The sequence below is a fragment of the Nanorana parkeri genome, unplaced genomic scaffold (assembly GCF_000935625.1).
Source record: "Nanorana parkeri isolate BGI_ZX_2015 unplaced genomic scaffold, ASM93562v1 scaffold499, whole genome shotgun sequence".
Classification (NCBI taxonomy): Eukaryota; Metazoa; Chordata; class Amphibia; order Anura; family Dicroglossidae; genus Nanorana; species Nanorana parkeri.
Window position 1 is genome coordinate 268158 of NW_017306767.1, and position 18780 is coordinate 286937.

General features: G+C 46.9%; 1 protein-coding gene across 2 annotated transcripts in view; it reads left to right on the plus strand.

Moving 5' to 3' along the window:
• Positions 1–18780, plus strand: part of CDC42BPB (CDC42 binding protein kinase beta) — a 105862-nt gene that overhangs the window by 17351 nt on the left and 69731 nt on the right. For both annotated transcript variants that reach the window (XM_018561100.1, XM_018561102.1), the window contains one exon: positions 16279–16370. In XM_018561100.1, coding sequence (XP_018416602.1) covers positions 16279–16370 — 92 coding nt within the window. The remainder of the gene's footprint in view (positions 1–16278; positions 16371–18780) is intronic.

Below are 18780 nucleotides of genomic sequence, written 5' to 3' on the forward strand. Positions count from 1 at the left end.
TCCTGGAGCCAGCAGAAGTTTTTTTTTTTTTTTTTTTAGTTCCATTGACGACAACTAGAGAAAATCTCAAAATTTGGGCGCCATCTGTCCTCTTTGGGGAGCATTGGCTACCTGGCTCCTGGGATCTGTCCAGCCTTGCTTTAGTTTGACAGGAGGGCCGTGGGTGGGCAAGGCTTGGCCCAGTCGTAAGGAAAGTCAAGGCCTTGGTAACAAATTCAAAGCAAGAATTATTGGAGGAGGCTTTTCGGACCAGCAAAAATAATAGCAGACGATCTGTAGTGATTGGTGTGTGATAGGAATTGTATTATTTTTAGGCATGACAAGGTCAGCACAGGCTGCAGATAGCTCTGGGTGTCTCGTATAGGGAATCTTATTTTCCCTCCCCGCTTCATAGATTTAGAAATTAATTTATTTTGTTATGAGACCTGAACAGCTCTGTCATTAGAAACCACAGAAACGTGTATAGGCCGGAGTGCTACTGAAACGTTTTTCCGTGGCACGAAACACTGCCGATCAGCTGTCCACAGGTGATGGATTATATGGAAGTAATATCTTACACTAAATTCTAACTGACTTCCTTGTGACAGCGCACCTGACTGCAATGATAAGAAATGTCAAAGTGGAAGTATGGGTTTGCATACATGTGCTCTCTCCTGATTGGAGCGCTCTATTCACCACTCTGTGTGGTTCTGTTGGACCTCTGCAGAGAGACCACTATAAAGGGGACCTTTAATTCTGTAGATATGGGAGCAGTCCCTGCTGACCTGTCTAAGTATGCCATCCTGATGCCCGCTTCCTCTCATGGTGTCTCTAGTTAGGCATACGGCCCATGAAGTGTGAATCTCTGTCCTGCATTCTTGTTCACTTACTAGGCAGTAAAGGAAGGAAGATGTATCTTTAAAACAGCTTAAAGTGGACCATTCTGTAACTTTACATCTCTGCCCGGATACATTCCTGACAATCTACAGCAACGGTATCATTTCTCAAAAAGCTGTACCTTTTAAGAATGTAAAGGGTCTTCTTGATATCCAGTCCAGCGACTTTGCTTAGGCTGAGATGATGTCATCCGTCTGCTGCAGGCAGGAGTAAGCATTTCTTCAGTCTCCCCTTCCCCATGTTCAGACTACAACATTGTAACTTTGTAGCAATTCACAAGGTGAGAGGCTGCAGCAGGGGCTGATCTGTGTCAGACATTCAAGTCATTTCTGATCCGGCATCCTAGTTTGGGAAGTAGATACTTGCCCTGGATGATGCCTGGAAGATGATGTCTCTGACCTTCTGAACAGAAAAGCAGATGAAGTCATTGTCAGGGGGACAACTGTGATCTCTGTGAGAGGTATCGCATACCTGGAAGTGTTACACTACATATTATGTAGCACGCTGTACATGAAATGAAAACATATGTCTGATAGGTTTAGGGGCTAGTTCACACCATCCTCAGTGCGTTCTGGCCCGACTGTGGCCCAGGAACGCACTGGATTGCATTCCGGCCGGCTCACTTTGTTTTGGGGCGGGAGGGGGCGTGGCGGTGCATTGAATTCAATGGCACCGCAGCCACGCCCCCTGACCGCACGGGAACGTGTGGCACGTTAGTGCCTGCGTTCCGGTGCAGAAAAAGTAGTGCGCGCATTACTTTTTCTGACTGCACTGGACCAGAACGCAGGCGTTGATGTGCCACACGTTCCCATACAGCCAATCGCACTGCGGCTGGAGGACGTGGCTGCGTTGCTATTGAGTTCAATGCACCGCCACGCCCGTTCCTGCCCCAAAACAAAGTGAGCCGGCCGGAATGCGATACCGTGCGTTCCGGCACCAAATCGGGCCGGAACGCACTGAGGATGGTGTGAACTAGCCCTGAGCTGATCATTTTCTGGTGATGACAGTTGAGGTTGTACACGTCCGTCCTTGCGTGGTTGCGCTGAGCATCCCCACAGCTTCCCCATAACATTCTCTTCCTCCCTCTGATGATTTAATTGCTTTATAATGTGTTGTAAAACAATGGCTGTCTTCAACGATTAGTGTTTTACAAGTGTTTTGCATCATCCTTTCTGCTGCCATATATTTAGTGTCTTTATGACTGTTTACTCCTAATACATTTCTATAGGTGCGGACTGAGCCGGCTGGTGACTGACGATACAATCTAACCGTTTGATACAAATATTACATTGTAAATCCGGTGCTGCATGGAGCAATTAAAGGGTATGGCCCCCCAAGACCGTTTCTTTTAGTTTTGGATAGAGCGGAGGACGATAAGAACCCCTGTCAGGTTTTTACTGTTATCTGATGCTCTTAAAGTGACATTAAACCCTCAGATTTTTTAACATAAACCAATACTGTAATCCATGGTTGTTCCCCTTCTCTTTGCTGCTCTTCCTTTTAAATCTGTATCTCTTCTCATGCTGGGCAGAACTTCTGTTTTGCAGCAGACTGCGTTGTCTCTGGAATGGATACACGGTGTCTGTGTGAAGGTTCACAACCTGAGCCAGCACTACAGGAAGAGGCACTCAGCTGCAAAGGGAAGTTCTCCCCCAGCATGAGATTTAAAAGGAAGAGCAGCAAAGAGAAGGGAAACTACCATGGATTACAGTAAGGCGCACATTACAGTATTGGTTTATGTTAAAAAATCTGAGGGTTTAATGTTACTTTTGCAGCCGATTGAAGTTGATCCAACACAGACTGTGCTTGGTCAGCTACTTCCGGGAGTCTGTGGCTGGGGAATCCAGTAGAATATGAAGACACCGGCACTCCAATAGTGAATCAAATACGTCTGTTTATTGACGTATGAGTAGCATAGCGTGATGCACTCAATGCGACGTTTCGGGGGTCACACAGGATCCCCTTCATCAGGCAGAACAAGTGATCACTCATCACTCATGCTACTCATACCCTTATTTGTTTGAAAACAGCGGTTTCTGAGCGTGATGGGTTCATGGACTTTTGTGGCAGGGGAATGACGGCTCAGAAACCGGAAGTGACAAAATCATCATCGCTTCCGGGTTCAATAAGCAAGGAGGAGATCAAGGAAGTGATTGACATGGTTCCCCAAGGCAGCTCCTTCATTGGAGGAGAGGCCAGAGGTGGGTGTTTTGTGTCGTCCTCTTGACGTACCCACGTTGACCTGTATGGGTGGTTCCATGGAACCCTGTAAAAGGGAAAAGGAGCCCCTCTAAAGCAGAATGTCAAGGCCAGATGAGGGCAATGGGGACAAGCTCGCTCTTCATCTTCATGTCTAATATGAATCATTCACCTGTATGAGATGTGAGGACACCAAGGGATATACCACAGGCTGAGTGGAGGAGGGGGGTATGTGTGGAGGACAGAGGATTCGGTGAATATATCTGATCACCCCAAGAGACAAATGAGCAGTTAAAGCCAGGGGTGTCCCGAGGCCGGGTGTCACCCGGAGCGCATACGGGGTATCGCCCTGATGTGACGTCATCGTGCATGCGCTGCCATCTTATTGATACCTGCCGGCGGCCACCACCAAGATCAGGACGGGCTCTTTATCAATGACCGATTGCCCGACTTTTTAGAGAGGGTGACACCAAAATGACAGCCATTTTGGTGTCACCCGAGTGCGGGCCGCACCCCCCTTTGTGACGCCACTGGTTAAAGCAGAACTCTAGGCAGAATTATTATTAACCCTTGCAGTGGGGTTACCCCCGCACTGCGAAAATTAAGTGCTCATTTCTGTCTATGAACCTCGCAGCCGACCTGTTGGATGGGTCCTTGCACCCGCTCTCCTCCTCCGTTCCAATGATGGAATGTCTCTCGTCGTCCTCGCATTCTGTACACCGTATTGGACGTGATCACTCAAAGGGCTTTAGACCACTGGGGCTGAGGGGGGAGCAAGGCTGAGGGGACCTAGGGTGGTCTGCATGCAAATGCAGCCTGCCTAAAAATGCCCAAATCTCCAGCCTGACATCCGCCAATCAAGGCGGTTTTATATTTGCATAAAAAGATCCATCCCACTGCTTGCATCAGCACTAAGGCTGGATGCACACCTGGGCGTACGGAATATGCGCATGTGCCGTGGTTTTGTACCGCGATTTGCTGTAAAGGAAACGCGCGTTTACGAGGGCTTTCTGGCTGTATCCTAATGGATACGTGCGGAAAATACGCTCCAAAGAAGCTCCTGTACTACTTTGGGCGTAGGGCGTTTCTCAGCGCGTCCCTACGCGATGAAATACGCCCAGGTGGGAACCATGCCCGTAGGCAATTTTCTTTTTTCACATGCCGAGCGTTTTACAGCGCGTCGATCAGTGCTGTCAAGCGTCCAGGTGTGAACCAGGCCTAAGAGGCAGGAAGCTAGGTACATCACCTTGCTGGCCCCTCCCACCAGCCATGATCTGCCTGCATTGCACAGAGGAGCACAGTGACCAAGAGGGGACATCACTAGGTGTAAAGTAAGGTATGTACTGAAAACAGGTTTTATTTACCGGTCATTAGCATGTTGATTGGAGGACCAGAGAAGGCAAAACATAAGCAGATTAAACTTCGGCTTTGATGCATTTAGCCGCGACTGGTGAGCTGCGATATGGAACATTTCTGTTCTTGGCTTTAGACTCGTTCTAAACCCAAATCCTGCCATTCCATTCGACCCGAGCTCTTGTAAACACGACTTGATTGCAACTCATCGTCATTACAGGAATTCATTTTTTCCTTTCACGATCCCTCCCGCAGCACCATAAATTGTTGATTTGTAGCAGGCCGAGCGCGGCTGACAGCTGGCCTAACTTAATGGATTAGGGAAGATCGGTCAGAGCTGCCCCCCAGATGTCTCCGAGGGGCTGGAAGGTTCCTGCTCCCCCCCGAGTGCATCCGCCCAATACATTTTTAATGCTCCGAGTTTTATCTCTTCGAAGATGTCCATGGCTGCTGCGTCAGTCTTTTTCTGGCTGGCAAGGGGTTAACTTGCAGCTTCCCAGGAAGTAGGTAGAACAGGAAAAGGAAGCAATCACTTCAGCAGCTGACAACCTCTGACCTCCATTGTTTAAAGGGCCTCATAGGTCATCTCTGCACTACATGTATTTGGGATAAGGAGGTTAGCTGGGTGCACGCCGGTTTGGTTTACTCTCAGCGGGAGACTTGCAAATGGCTCTCCTTGGTTTGCTCTCAGCGGGAGACTTGTAAAATGTTGTAAAGAAAAATATTTGTGTTCCCCTCTCTACATGATTAGCTCTGGCAAGAATGCATAACGGCTGTAATCTAATACGTACACGTGTACCCAGAATCCTTTATCTTGTGTGTATTTGTTTTATGCTTGTCACCTACTTGTTTAAAGGGACATTCCCTTTTCTAGTATTAAGGCTCCGGGATTGGCGAATATTGTCCTTCTAAAGAGCCATGTGTATTCTTCTTGAATCTTGGTGAGCTTTGTGTATTTCCTCCAGATCTGTGCAGTAATCCCGTGCGAGACTTGGAGCTTCCTGTAATACTGACTGGTTACTGCTGTTCTCTCTCCTTGTGCAGGGTGACTGGTCTTGTCTCTGCCCCCTCCTGTAATAAAGCCCGGTCACTGCTGTTCTCTCTCCTTGTGCAAGATGACTGGTCTTATCTGTGCCTCCCTCTTTAGTCGGTAGTGAGTGGAGGCTGTTAGGTCACTCCCACAGCTATACTCTCTATACTTGCTATATACAGCACATTGATGAGGTCACTGCTACTTTTGCAAGGTGATAATTGGGTTAAAAAAGGTATTTGGTGCACACAAAGTGGATTTATATCCTTTATGACTGTTGAGGAATATATTTAAGAAAGCTTTTGTTAGAACAACCATCCCGCCCCTTTGTTTACATGTAGCTGCAAGGTGAACATGACACTTCCTTGATCGGGGAAATTCATGTCCGGACGGGTCTTGGTCCAAACCTGAGCTCATCCCTACCTGTAATCTCCTGGAAGTTTTTAATAAGCAATAAAGACTCCCAAGAGATGTGAAGTCCCTTTTTACTGCTGCATTTTAGTACTTATGGTAATGGCAGTAAAAGGGTTAAAAAAAGAACGCTATCGAAAAGTTAAGGTCAGTTTAAAGAGACCCTGTCACTAGACCATTAGTTTCAATAAAGGTCACGTGATCAAATGGGATTTAAGTTTTATTTACCCGATAAAGACTCCCGTGTGTAGACATCTGAAAGGCAGAGACTGACCCCTTAGGCCCCATTCACACCTAGGCGTATTGTAATATGCGAGACCGTCGCTCAGTTGCGCGATTCCAAAGGCTACTTGGCTGTATCCCAATGGCAAACGCCCTACAAAACAGCCCAAAGTAGTCCCGGGACCTTTTCAGGCGTGGGCCGTTTTGTAGGGCGTTAGGAACGGGCGGAAATACGGCATGGTGGGAACGAGGGCATTGACTACAATGCAATTTATATTTTTGACCGTTTTGTAGAGCGTTCGTCGAGCGTAGAACGCGCTACAAAACGGTCAGGTGTGAACGAGGCCTTATGCTGCCAGTTTGGTTGTGGTGTCAGCAGCCCCACCAGGCTCAGGGTGGTCACACTATTGCAAGGTTATGGCAAACTTTGGCCTTCCAGCTGTGGCGAGACTACAACTCCCATGATGTGTCTGCCTCTGGGAGTAATGCTTGTGGCTGTCAGTCTTGCAGTGCCTCATGGGATTTGTAGTTCCATAACAGCTCTAGGGCCAAAGTCTGCCTACCCCTGCCCTATAGTATTCCCCTTCGCTCCGCCCCCAGCAGCTGCTTATTAGTTTATGTAGTGAGGGGTGGAGGAGCTGGGCCATCGTAGACTGTAATTGGACAAGGGGAGATTGTTGTCACAAGGGATATATAAAAAAAAAAAGAATACATTCTGCAAATGTTTTTTATTTTCTTGATGCTCAAATATTTTGTCAGCAAAATAATATATATGAGCATTTAGCAATTTGCTTTACATGTACTTGCACTGCATTGTAGTCCTCAGGTCGGCCCGAGATGGCTGTGCTGTCCGGCAGGGGTGTTTAAATCATATTTCTAATAAAGATATTAGATCGCAAGCTTCTTTGCAGTTCTTTATTCGGAACTAAGAGAAACATTTTCTTCTGAATAAATAAAATAAATCTGTTGTTTGGTCACCTTGTGTCAGTCGCTTCCTGCTCGCCGCTAACAAGATGGAGACAAAACTCTGCATACTTCTGATACAGCAGACCCAGCAGGTGTTCCAGCTGGAGGCCGCAGGCCGGTTGAGCCAGATTTAGCTCTCGTCGAAATTGCTGCGGTTTATTAAACGGCGTTTTGCAGCCTTCACGCGGCGGCTATTAGATTATCGTCACTCCTGATTAAATCGCGCATGGTTATGATAAGCCGTAACGGTGTGCGGAGTTTTGATTCAGCCTTAATGACCGCTGATGGATTGCCTGCGTCTCTGGAACGTGACTGGGCGCTGCACCGTCCAGGCGCGCTGTATTTCATCCCAAGGGGATGTAGGGGGTCCGCGAGAGGAAATTCCTGATCTCAGGATCTGTGCTTGGGGCATAATGGCCAGGAAGGAGAGGAAGCCAGAACCTCCGTGAAAACCCAACGTGCAGCTGCAGCCCAACGGAGCAAACAGGATGCCGACATGTGTCACAAGGAAGTGCCTGTATATCTCTGTCCATCAGATGCAGCAGATCGTCGTGATGCACAGGATAGGAGTCCCATAATGTATGGATGAGACTTCCATACCCTTCCCTGCTTGGGACAATGGGGAGTTCAGACTTTTTTGGGGTGAAACGGGTTTATTTGTAGGCAACGTTGATTAAAGTGGAATAGCTAAATACAAGCTGAAGTTTGGGAAAGTTATTTAAAGCTGAACTCTAACAGTAATTGATATCTCGCATGTCTGGAGCTCCAATGCTCCTTTCTAATGATAAAAGGTGAAGCTTTTCTGTGAAATGATACAATTGCCGTATATATTGTGGATTGGGAATTCATGCAGATTTGCACGGATTGAACGGTCCGCTGTCGGCTCCATTGAAAATCATCGGCCGCCGATATCGCGCGGCAATCCGCTTAGTGGGAATGGGGCCTTAGACGTCAGAACTTTTTTTGTTTCTCTTAAAAATAATACCGATGGCAGTCAGAGCAGACGTCTCTGGGACATGATATAACCGCGTCACCCTCTTTGTTTGCCTGAAGCTGCCTCTGTGCAGTACCTGGGTGTGTTTTCAAAGGCACACATGTCAGATATTGACATTTAAAGAGCAGACTGACCAGCTGGTCCAGACACACCCAGACTGCAAGCACGCCAAAGTCTGCTCTTCTCTCATATGGACTGTAATGTATATAGGGGCCTCCGGCTAATATGCACAGATAAAAGTATATATTAGTTGAGGGATGAAGGTAAACCTTATCTTGCCACCTGAACAGCACCTGTCTCCTCTTTATGTCCTGTGGCAGATGCGCGCACCCTGTACCGATTACTGCATGCAGCAGCTTAGAAGATGTCGTCTAGCTTAAAGGGAACCGGTGATTGGCCCATGCAGGGCAGAGCAACAGGTTCCTTAAAGTGGAACTTTACCCTCCATCTTTGAGGCCTCGTTCACACCAGACGCAGTGCGTTCCGGCCCGATTCTGGCCAGAACGCACTGCATCGCGGCCGGCTCACTATGTTGTGGGGCAGGAGGGGGCGTGGCGGTCCATTGAAGTGAATGGCACCGTAGCCACACCCTCCGGCCGCAATGCGCTCGGCCGCACGGCAACGCAAGGCACATCAACGCCTGCGATCCGGTCCGAACAAAATTCTGCAAGCACTATTTTTTCTGACCGGACCACGCTCCCTTTTCACTCCCTACAAGCTGACTTTCCCAGGGACTCTGCTGGGGCTCTACCAGGTCATAGAGAACTGCTACACTGTAGTAATACTTTAACCCCTTCGTGACTGACGACGTACAGTGTACGTCGCCAGCATCGGGGGCTGTTTAAACAGACTCCCGGCGACTTTTGCCGCCGGGACTCTGTTTAAACTTGTAGAGCCGACTGTCGGCTTTACAACAGAAGCGATCCTGGCGACTTACCTGTCGCCAGATCGCTTCTGCGTCCCGAAGAAGGGGCCGCCCCCCCCGCCGGACACCCCCGCCGTGCTTCCCGGGCTCCGTTGCCCCTCCTACGGGCCCGGGACCGGCGATCTTGGTGTCCGCGGGGAGCTGGGGAGGAGGTCGACGAACTTCCGTTCATCGATCCCCTCCCCGTTCTATGGGACCGGGAGCGATGCAGATTGCATCACTTCCGGTCCCTGGGCTGTCAGTTCTGGGCTCCTGGAGCCCAGCTATAAGCTATTGAAGTGCGATCTGCACTTCAATAGCTTATTTCCAGTGTAAAGGTGACACTGGGGGTCTTTTGGACCCCCAGCATCACCTTAAAGAGTACCTGTCACGACCATCTGCTATCACATGGGGGGGCTTGTAAGCCCCTCTATGTGATAGCAGTCAAAGTAAAGTTAAAAAAAAAAGAAGCTTTTTCAATTAAAATTAAATAAAATCAATCTAAAAATAATAAAAAACATTTTTAAGTCCCCCGCCCCCGCGAGCACACGCGTCTGGTGCGCCTACATATGAAAACGACGAACGCGCTACACATGTTGGGTATCGCCGCGCACGCCGGAGTGAGAGCAATAATTCTAGGGCCAGTATTTTGGGGTATCTCTAAATTGATGACCTGTGGGGGCTTTTAAAGCGTCTATTGACTTTTTGGGGTACTGCAGTTTTTCGCCGTTTCACGGACGCACGCAATTTGTAACCTGGGTACATGTTGGGTATCGTTTTACTCGTTGTAACCTCATCTTTTATATGTCATGTAAAAAATTGGTATTGTGTTTTGGGGCATTAAATTAAATTTTTCACTAAATGTTGGGGTTTAATAAGGAGTTGCGCTAATATTGCGCAACATAAAAATTTGCAACTACCACCATTTTATTCTATAGGGTCTTGGCATTCAGAAAATATATAATGTTGGGGGGTTTTAAGTCATTTTCAGGCCTAAAATGTGGAATATAACATGGGTGCAAAAAATGAAAAAAGGGCCTCAGTCATGAAGGGGTTAATTCCCTCGGAACCTCCACCAAGTTTGGAATTCAGCGCTCCAGCACCCAAATTCAGAGCAGTAACTTGATAGAGTATCTGATCCTTCACTACTCTATCTAAAATGGCCAAAAAGTTCTGGTTTAAGTTTAGGGCCCATTCACACCACACCTAGATCATCTCCAGACCAGATTGTTTCCGGACCCAAAATGCATCCCAATGTATCCCTATGCTATTTCCGGCCTCTGTTCATTCCAGACCAGAAAAATACTGCATGTCTCATTTTGTCTGGTCTGGAATGCACTGGAACACATGGAAATGCATCAAAGATGCATGCAAACGCACTGGAACGCACCTGAAAGCCCTTTTTAAGCTAAACGCAGAAACCGCTCTGGAACGTGGCAAAAGAGTAGTAAAATCGCTGTAAAAACGCAATGCACTGCGTTACAGATCTGGTCCGGAAAATGGTGTGAGGGCCCAGTCACACCATAAAGAGTGCGTTTTAGGGCGTTCGGCCTCTGGAAAGCAACCCAGCCTGCTCACCTTGTTTTGGTGCGGGAGGGGGGCATGGTGGTGCATTGAAGTCAATGGCACCGCAGCCACGCCTCCGCCTACAGTGCGATCGCCGGCACCCGAACGCGTGGCACATTAGTGCCTGCGTGCCGGTCCAGTGCGATCTGCAAAAGGTAGTGCATGCAGCATTCTTTGCAAATCACACTGGACCAGAACGCCGGCACTAATGAGCTGGCTGGGTTGCGTTCCAGTTTGTTCCAGGGGCTCAGGAACGCACTCTTTATGGTGTGGGCCCTGAACCTGTCCTTATACAGTCCCCATGGTACATTCTTGGCTTTCCCTGCTCTGCTTCTGTCTGTAAAGTGCAATACAGGGATCGGATGCATACGCAATGCATGTGAAGGTGTCAGGACCGCATGGTAAAAGCTTTCATTGAAGTGAATACAGTATCGTGCTGTAGAATACCGGAGTGTTTCTTGCATTAAGCTGAGTTTGGGGATGAGCGATCCTGTACTCCGGTACGTTGTGTTCCTGCACTGTGCTGCTCCGGCTTGTCAGGGCGGAGGAGCCGAGGCCGCGCTCTTACCTGCACTGACTCATTTTGCAAATAAAAAATATGTTTCTGATCGTGTTTGAACTTGCAGCAGTGTTTGCTCCGAGCCCCGGCTTCTTCCACGCCAGTATTTTTTGTGTGCGCGCTGTGGAATCATTGAGGAATGAAAAGGGCGGATTGCGGTTTTCAAACATGGGATCCCAGCTTTGTCCTCTTCCTACAACGTATCTGCTGTGTGTTCTTTATGCTCTATTACAATTAAAGGCGCCGTCCAGCTTTTGCTAAAATAATAAATGTGCGCGCATTATTACATTTTAAAAAAATGCGTTTATTATTTTTTCCCATTTCAGTTTGCAGCAGCGATCAGAGGATTGTGGGTGCAATGCTCTGTCTCCTGCAGATTCTTCCTCCCAGCCCTTGTCTGTACTGAGGAACAGATTTCCAGCACAGGTCTGGGAAGAAGTATGAATGAACTACAAGTGTGCTGATGTCATCGCACTTGTACTCCATTGAGAACTACGGGTCCCTCTGCTACGGTAGCAGACGGGAATTGGAGTCTCTCTCCATTCGCAGATCCTTTCAAAGGAGTCACGCACGGCCACATCAAATTCTAACCCCCCGCTGCTGAGTATAGAACCTCATAATTCAGGTAGTAGGGGGTGAGTTGGGGATGTGACCGTGTTTTAAATGTTACACCCTGAATATGCAAAAAGTAAACTTAAGCCTTTAATGAGAGGTATACTTTTAAAGGGAACCTGTCACGACAGAAGTATATGAGCCGCTACTGCAGATGTGTAGTGTATGTTTGGGTGAAAACAATAAAAAGTACATCCTGCCATACATTCACACACCATGTGTTGTCTCTTTAAAAATGCTGCAAGTATAGAAAATAGTGAGCTGACGCTGCTTCCTGTGCTGCACTGAAATCACAAGCAGTGTTGTCAAACCTTCGATAATGAAAAACATCAAAAACAGTACCGTTCCAGCTTCCAACGCCAACAGTCGGTGCTTCGCCAACAAAAGAGGATTCGTCTCTTTCCAAACTTGTCACGGTGTCACCCTAAGCCAGGAAGTGATTGAACAAGGACCTTCATGGCTGGATCACAAGGGGCCATTTTAAGCCCTTGTTTACACCAGGGCAGTTCGGCCGCGCGGATCCACTGACATGAAATATCCCATAGAGTGCTACCGGGTGGTTCATGCAACCGGGTGGCTCCGAGCGATCCCAACAGCCTCCTGCCCGAATTGCTCCCTAACACTTTTTTGCTGCGCTGATCAGCGCGGTTTCCATACTGCTTTCAATGGAACCGTGCTGTTCGGCGTGGTTGTTTGGTGTTTTTTAATTGCATTTCAGTGCTAAAACGCAGTTAAAAATGCCCAAAACGGACCTTTTGAAATCTGTGCGGAAACCGCGCTGATCCACCACTGCCCTGGTGTGATCGGTGCCTTTAAAGTGACACTAAACTCAGGAGTTGAATCTTAAAGGAGAACTATGAGGTGCGTGCTTTTCACTCACCTCATAGTTCTAGCCGACCTGTGACAATGAGACTGTCACAGTCGGCTCAGTAGATCGGGAGGTGAGCGAACACATACCGTCGCTCTTTCACTTCTCGATCCTGTCACGGCTCTCTGCCATGACAGGGGAGGGGCTGGATTCCCCCCGCTCCGATCCGCCAGCGCTGACTGGCGGAACAGACGGGAGGGGGCGGGTACTCACGCAGCTGGGCGGATCCCGGCACAATTGTCGGGATCCGCTGTGGCGTCTCAGTATACGGCGAGCTATAGCTCACTATATACTGAGCCTAGGGTGACGGGAGGATGCTAGTTTGTGTCCTCCCGTTACCCTAAGGAGTACTATGGGGAAAAGCCTTAACCCCATAGTTCTCCTTTTTAAAAATGCATTCAAGTCCTGTAACTATTAACAACAATGTATCTTATTTGTGTATCACTCGGCTGTATGTCCTCCAATCATCTCTGAATTCCCTGTGTGTGTTGTAAAGTAGTCACCAGTCCAAGCTCACTCCTGTGATGGACTACAAGCTCAATACAGATTACTAAACTAAACATGAGATTGTAATCCATCACGAGAGCGAGCTTGGAGCGGTGACTACTTTACAACACACACAGGGAGCATGGGGAACAAAAGTAAAAAAAATCCCCCCCCCCCCCCCCCCCAGAAGGAAGTACAGTGTCAGCACCAATTCAGAGATAATTGGATGATCAACAGCCTAGTGATACACAAATAATTGGGCAGCACAGTGGTGTAGTTGATAGCACTTCTGCCTTGTACAGCCCGGGGTCCCTGATTCACATCCCGGTCAGATCACTATCTGCAAGGAGTTTGCATGTTCTCCCTGTGCTTGCGTGGGTTTCCTCCCACACTCCAAAGACATGCTGGAAGGTTAATTGTCTCCTGTCTAAATTGGCCCTGTGTATATGTGGGGTAGGGACCTTAGACTGTAAGCTCCTTGAGGGCAGGGACTGATGTGAATGTAAATTGTCGGCGCTCTAAAAATACCTATCATTGAAAAGATAAATTTTTGTTTATAGTTGAGGTACTTGAATTCATTTTTAAGATTTAGCTCCGGAGTTTAGTGTCGCTTTAGCCCTCGTTCACACCTGAACGTTTTGTAGCGCGTTCTACGCTCGACGAACGCTCTACAAAACGCTAAATATAAATCCCATTGTATTCAATGGTCTCGTTCCCACCTTGGCGTATTTCAGCCCGTCCCTAACGCGCTACAAAATGGCCCACGCCTGAAAAGGTACATGTACTACTTTGGGCTGTTTTGTTGCGCGTTTCCATTGGGATACAGCCAAGTAGCCTTCGGAAACACGCGACGGTCGCGCAACTTTTTTTACCGCGAATCGCGGTAAAGTCGTGCGACCGACGCACATATGCAATACGCCTAGGTGTGAACTAGACCTTAGTGAACGCTGAAGTTTTAAAATATTGAAAATTACTTTTATATTATATTTGGCATTCAAATTTGACATGTTAGTGTTCGGGTTTGCAGATTCTTGAAAACCATAAAGTTGTTTTGTCTTTTGTTCTGGGAAGGGTTTCGTTCCCGTTTACCTCTGAACTTTACGCTCTAGCTTTTAAAGAGAACTATAAACATTCCAGAGGTCTTTATAGAGCTGTATAGTTTAACGTTTAGGTCGGGAAGACTCCTGTTTAAAGTGGACTGATGCTTAAGTGTTCAGCTGTAGCTGTGTTTAGTCTTCCTGGTCAGACATTTGTCTTCAGGAATGTTTTAGTCTTGTAAGATTGGTTAGATTTTTTTACCTGCATGTTTTTTTTTTTAATAAGTCAAATGCTCTGAGAGGTTGTTTTTTTTTTGCCTTGTCAACATTGCTTACATTGTAGGAATTAGAAAAGTCTCTTTACTGCTATCTAACGTACAAGTAAGAAGACTTCAGACGGCATTTTCTTGGAGACAGAGGCATGTCAGTTCTGTTTAGAGGGGAATAATTCGAGGAGAAATGACAGTTTTACAGGGCAGACCATTGAGTTTTAAAGCAGAACTCCATCATTAGGCAACCCTTCCCCCCATAAAGGTATTTATGTATGTATGTATGTATGTATGTGTGTGTATATATATATATATATATATAATATAATGTGTGTGTGTGTGTGTATATACTGTATGTAGCCGAAGCTACCGTACATACAGTATTACCGCACATCCAGCGGGCTGACAGATTAGGGATGTTCGTTTTGGGCCAGCTTGGTCCAAACGAACTAAAGGTATACATTGTCTACCCTGTGTATAAGACGACCCCCGATTTTCGGGGGATGTTTTTAAGTATAAAAAGTAGTCTTATAAACCAGCAAATACAGTATGTATGTATACATTCACAGACACACACTCTATTTACCCAGGGTCTTTTGGCTGGTCTGGTGTTGTCACTAGTCTTTCCTCTTATTGCTGGCAATGGACAGACTGCATTCACACCTGCGTGTTGCATAAACACGCACCAAACGCACACAAACACACGCCTTGACAAAAATGCAGTGAAACACAGTTGCATTGCCATTCATTTCTAATAGCACCCTAATCATGGCCAGGAAAGCGTGCGTTATTTTTCTCTGGGTTTGCGTGGAACTTTTGCAGAATTTGCTACATGAGCTTTTTTTAGCTTCTTTTGTTGCGCACTCAGGACCTCATTGAACTGAGTGGGGACGCGCAGCAAACACAGCATACAAATGCATGCAAACACAACGTGCGTTCCAGGAACACCATGATGTGAATCAGGCCTTACTCCTGTACTAAATAGCTCTCACTCTCTGCCATATGCTAACTGTTCAATGCAATGAGACCGGCACAGTGACGCACCTCTTGTGGGCTTGTGCTTGATAGCCTGAGCTCAGAGAAAGCAGGTTGAAGGATGTTGCCCTTTATTAAAGAGCAACTCCAGCCAGTAACAAAATTAACTCTCGAAGAATGACATCTAGTGGTGGGAAGGCGTCATTGTACGGTACAGAGCTAGTAAGTGTTGCAGCAAAACTTGTTTCTTTTTAGTCTACATGTGCAATGCAGTCCTGCTTTAATGTATCACATTGCCTTTCATTCATTAACACCTTCCGTATCAATGGACAGCACTGCTTTAGCCTCCTGGGGCTCATCATTCAGGGGAATTGTCAGCATGTGAATTATAACATGGATAAGTTTCTTTTTGTTTCTGCCAAGTTCAGTGGTTGCTGTGAAACATACAGATCTTCTTCCATGCAATCCTAACCCGAGTGTGTGTATCCTGCATGGTGTAGGCAGGAACATTAGAAGTGCATTTGGTTGCAGGGACGTATATGGTTCTATCCAAAGTGCCGGGGGATATGGTGGCACAATGTAAATAAATATTCATAATGGTGGCAGTTCCTGTAGGCTTCCAAGTTTTTATGGTGAACCCCCCATTCTTATATTTGTTTCTTCTTGCTGGTGGATTGCTGGTTTCACACAGTCAACTGATAAATAACAACTGTTTAATGTCCGTCCTTCTCTGTTATTATACCCAGTGATTATTTCATGAAAGGGATGAGAAAGTTATTTTGTTCTAGCAGTACGGTAGTTCTAGATCTTACCTGTATAAATTAGTGAAAATGCATGGTATAAACTGGATGTCACCTGTAAGTGGCAGTCCACATTACTGTATTGGGGTAAAGTTTTTTATTTTACCTGCATAAAATCTAATGTTTGTGCTTTTTTTGTTTGTTTTTACAGCAAAGCCATTCACTCAGCTACTGAAAGGAATGCAACTTCATCGGGATGACTTTGAGATCATTAAAGTTATTGGTCGGGGAGCATTTGGAGAGGTAAGTAGCTTTTCTGTTGCTTGAGTTTTTTCTTTTGATGTGTGTGGTGGTGGTGGTGGTTTGGGGATGGTGGTGGGGAATGAGTAAGGTAGACATTGTGGGCCTGCCAGCTTTTGTTGGGTCATGCCGAATTTGAGTTTTTATGTCTACTGATTTTATCAAGACAAGTGTCTGATGGCTCCGTGATCTTCAGAATTTTTTGGTTCAGGCCACAAAAGGTCATGCGTTACACTAGTTGACATTCAAAGTTGAACTCCAGGATAAGCAAATGGCGATAAGCATGTATATTCTTGGTGTGCGTTGTGTATTTCATCCAGATCTGTGCAGTGATCCAGTGTGAAGCAGCATCTGTGCAGGTTCTTCCTGTAATAAAGACTGGTCACTGCTGCTCTCTCTACTTGTGCAGGGTGACTGGTCTTGTCTGCCCCCTCCAGTAGAAAAGACCACTCACTGCTGCTTTCTCACCTTGTGCAGCGCGACTGGTCTTGTCCCCATTCCCTCATGTAATAAAGACCAGTCTCTGCTGCTGTCTCTCCTTGTGCAGGAGGGAGTGAGAAGAGTTAGATCCTTTGTTGGGTTTTTAATGCGTCTTTTTCTGTGTCTTAAAGTGACACTAAACTCGAGTTAATTCTTAGAACTGCATTCAAGTACCCTAACTATTAACAAAAATGTACTACAGTCTCACGTTTAGTTTACTAATTTGTATTGAGATTGTAGTTCATGACAGGAGTGAGCTTGGAGCAGTGACTACTTTACAACACACACAGGGACCATGGGGAACAAAGTAGCCACCCTCCAGAAGGAAAGACAGCGTCAGCACCAATTCAGAGATGGTTTGAGATGAATTGTAGAGATGTCCAGATACCAAGAACCGTACTCAGAGTGATACACAAATAAGATCCATTTTTGCTAATAGTTAAGGCACCTGAATGCATTTTTAAGATTTAACTCCTTACGTCTAGAAGAGGCCAAGATTTTTGTGCGTTAGGCTGGGGCGGCCTTCACCCCCCACTTAGGCCCCATTCACACGTAGCGACATACCTTTTGCAGCGGCCGGGATAGCGCGACTTTCGGGGCGACGTTCCAGCGACGATCCAGCGACGTTAGCGCAACCTTCTCCGTCGGGCTCCATTAGAAAAAAAGCAAAATCCGCCAGAAAAAGGGTCCTGTAGAAGCGACTTGCGACCGCGACATGGAGCTAAGACAGCTCCATTCAATATCATTAGCCGGCGACTTCTCGCGATATCGCGTGGCAAAAATGCGTGCGTGTGAATGGGGCCTTAGTCATTCTTTTGTGGGCTCCCAGGTATCTATCCGGTTATGGAGATTACATCAAGGGAATGTAACATTGTGACACCATGGCTTGTTTGTTTTCCCAGCTTTTATTTGGCATTTCTTTCTTGCCTATTGAGGGACACAGGTAGTCCTTCACCTTTGGGTTATACAGCCACCTACAAGAGGAGGGGACACAGGCAAACAAAAAGAAACTAGATAACCTCCTCCTACTACCAGCATGTCTCAGCCCTATTGCTAGTGTTCTAGGAGGATGGACTTCTTTTGTTCTGCTTTGCTGTGTAAAAGACTAACCTATTTTTGCTAGCACCATTTTTTTTTTCTGGGCTGCTCCCTTTTGTTTTCTGTGTTGCCCACCCCTCAATTTTGGACATCCCATAAGATGAATGACCTCCTGAGTCCATCAATGGACAAGAAAGAAAATAGAATTGTTGTACTCGCCGTAAAAAAATCCTATTCTTGGAGTCCATTGAGAGTTCATTCTGTTTTTATGATCTTGGTACTGCTTTGCTACTAAATTTGAGGCATGCTGGTTGTAGGAGTGCTCTAGGGTGTCACCAGCGCAGGAAGTGAAGAGAAGCTTAAAGGAGAACTATGACATGAGTGATTTCCACTCACCTCATAGTTCTAAGCCGTAGATCGGGAAGTGAGCGAACACATACCGGGTTCCCTCACCTCTCGATCCTGTCACGGCTCTCTGCCGTGACAGGGGAGGGGCTGGATTCCCCTCTCCCCGCTCCGATCTGCCAGCGCTGACTGGCGGAACGGACGGAGGAGGGGGCGGGTACAGCTGGCTCTGCCTCTGCCTCTAGATAGGCAGAGCCAGCTGTCACTCACGCAGCTGGGCGGATCCCGTCATCTAAGTCGGGATCCGCTCCAGGTGCAGCGTCTCAGTGCTCGCGGTATACTGAGCTTAGGGTAACGGGAGGACGCTAGTTTGTGTCCTCCGGTTACCCCAAGGAGAACTATGGGGAAAAACACTGACCCCATAGTTCTCCTTTAAGAGGGGGACGTCGACAGTAAAACAAACATTTTATCCCTTCCTCACGCTACAAAAAAAGCGTTTTTTCGTTATCTGTGCATTGGAGATATTGCCCTAAACCCCCTGCTTTGGCGA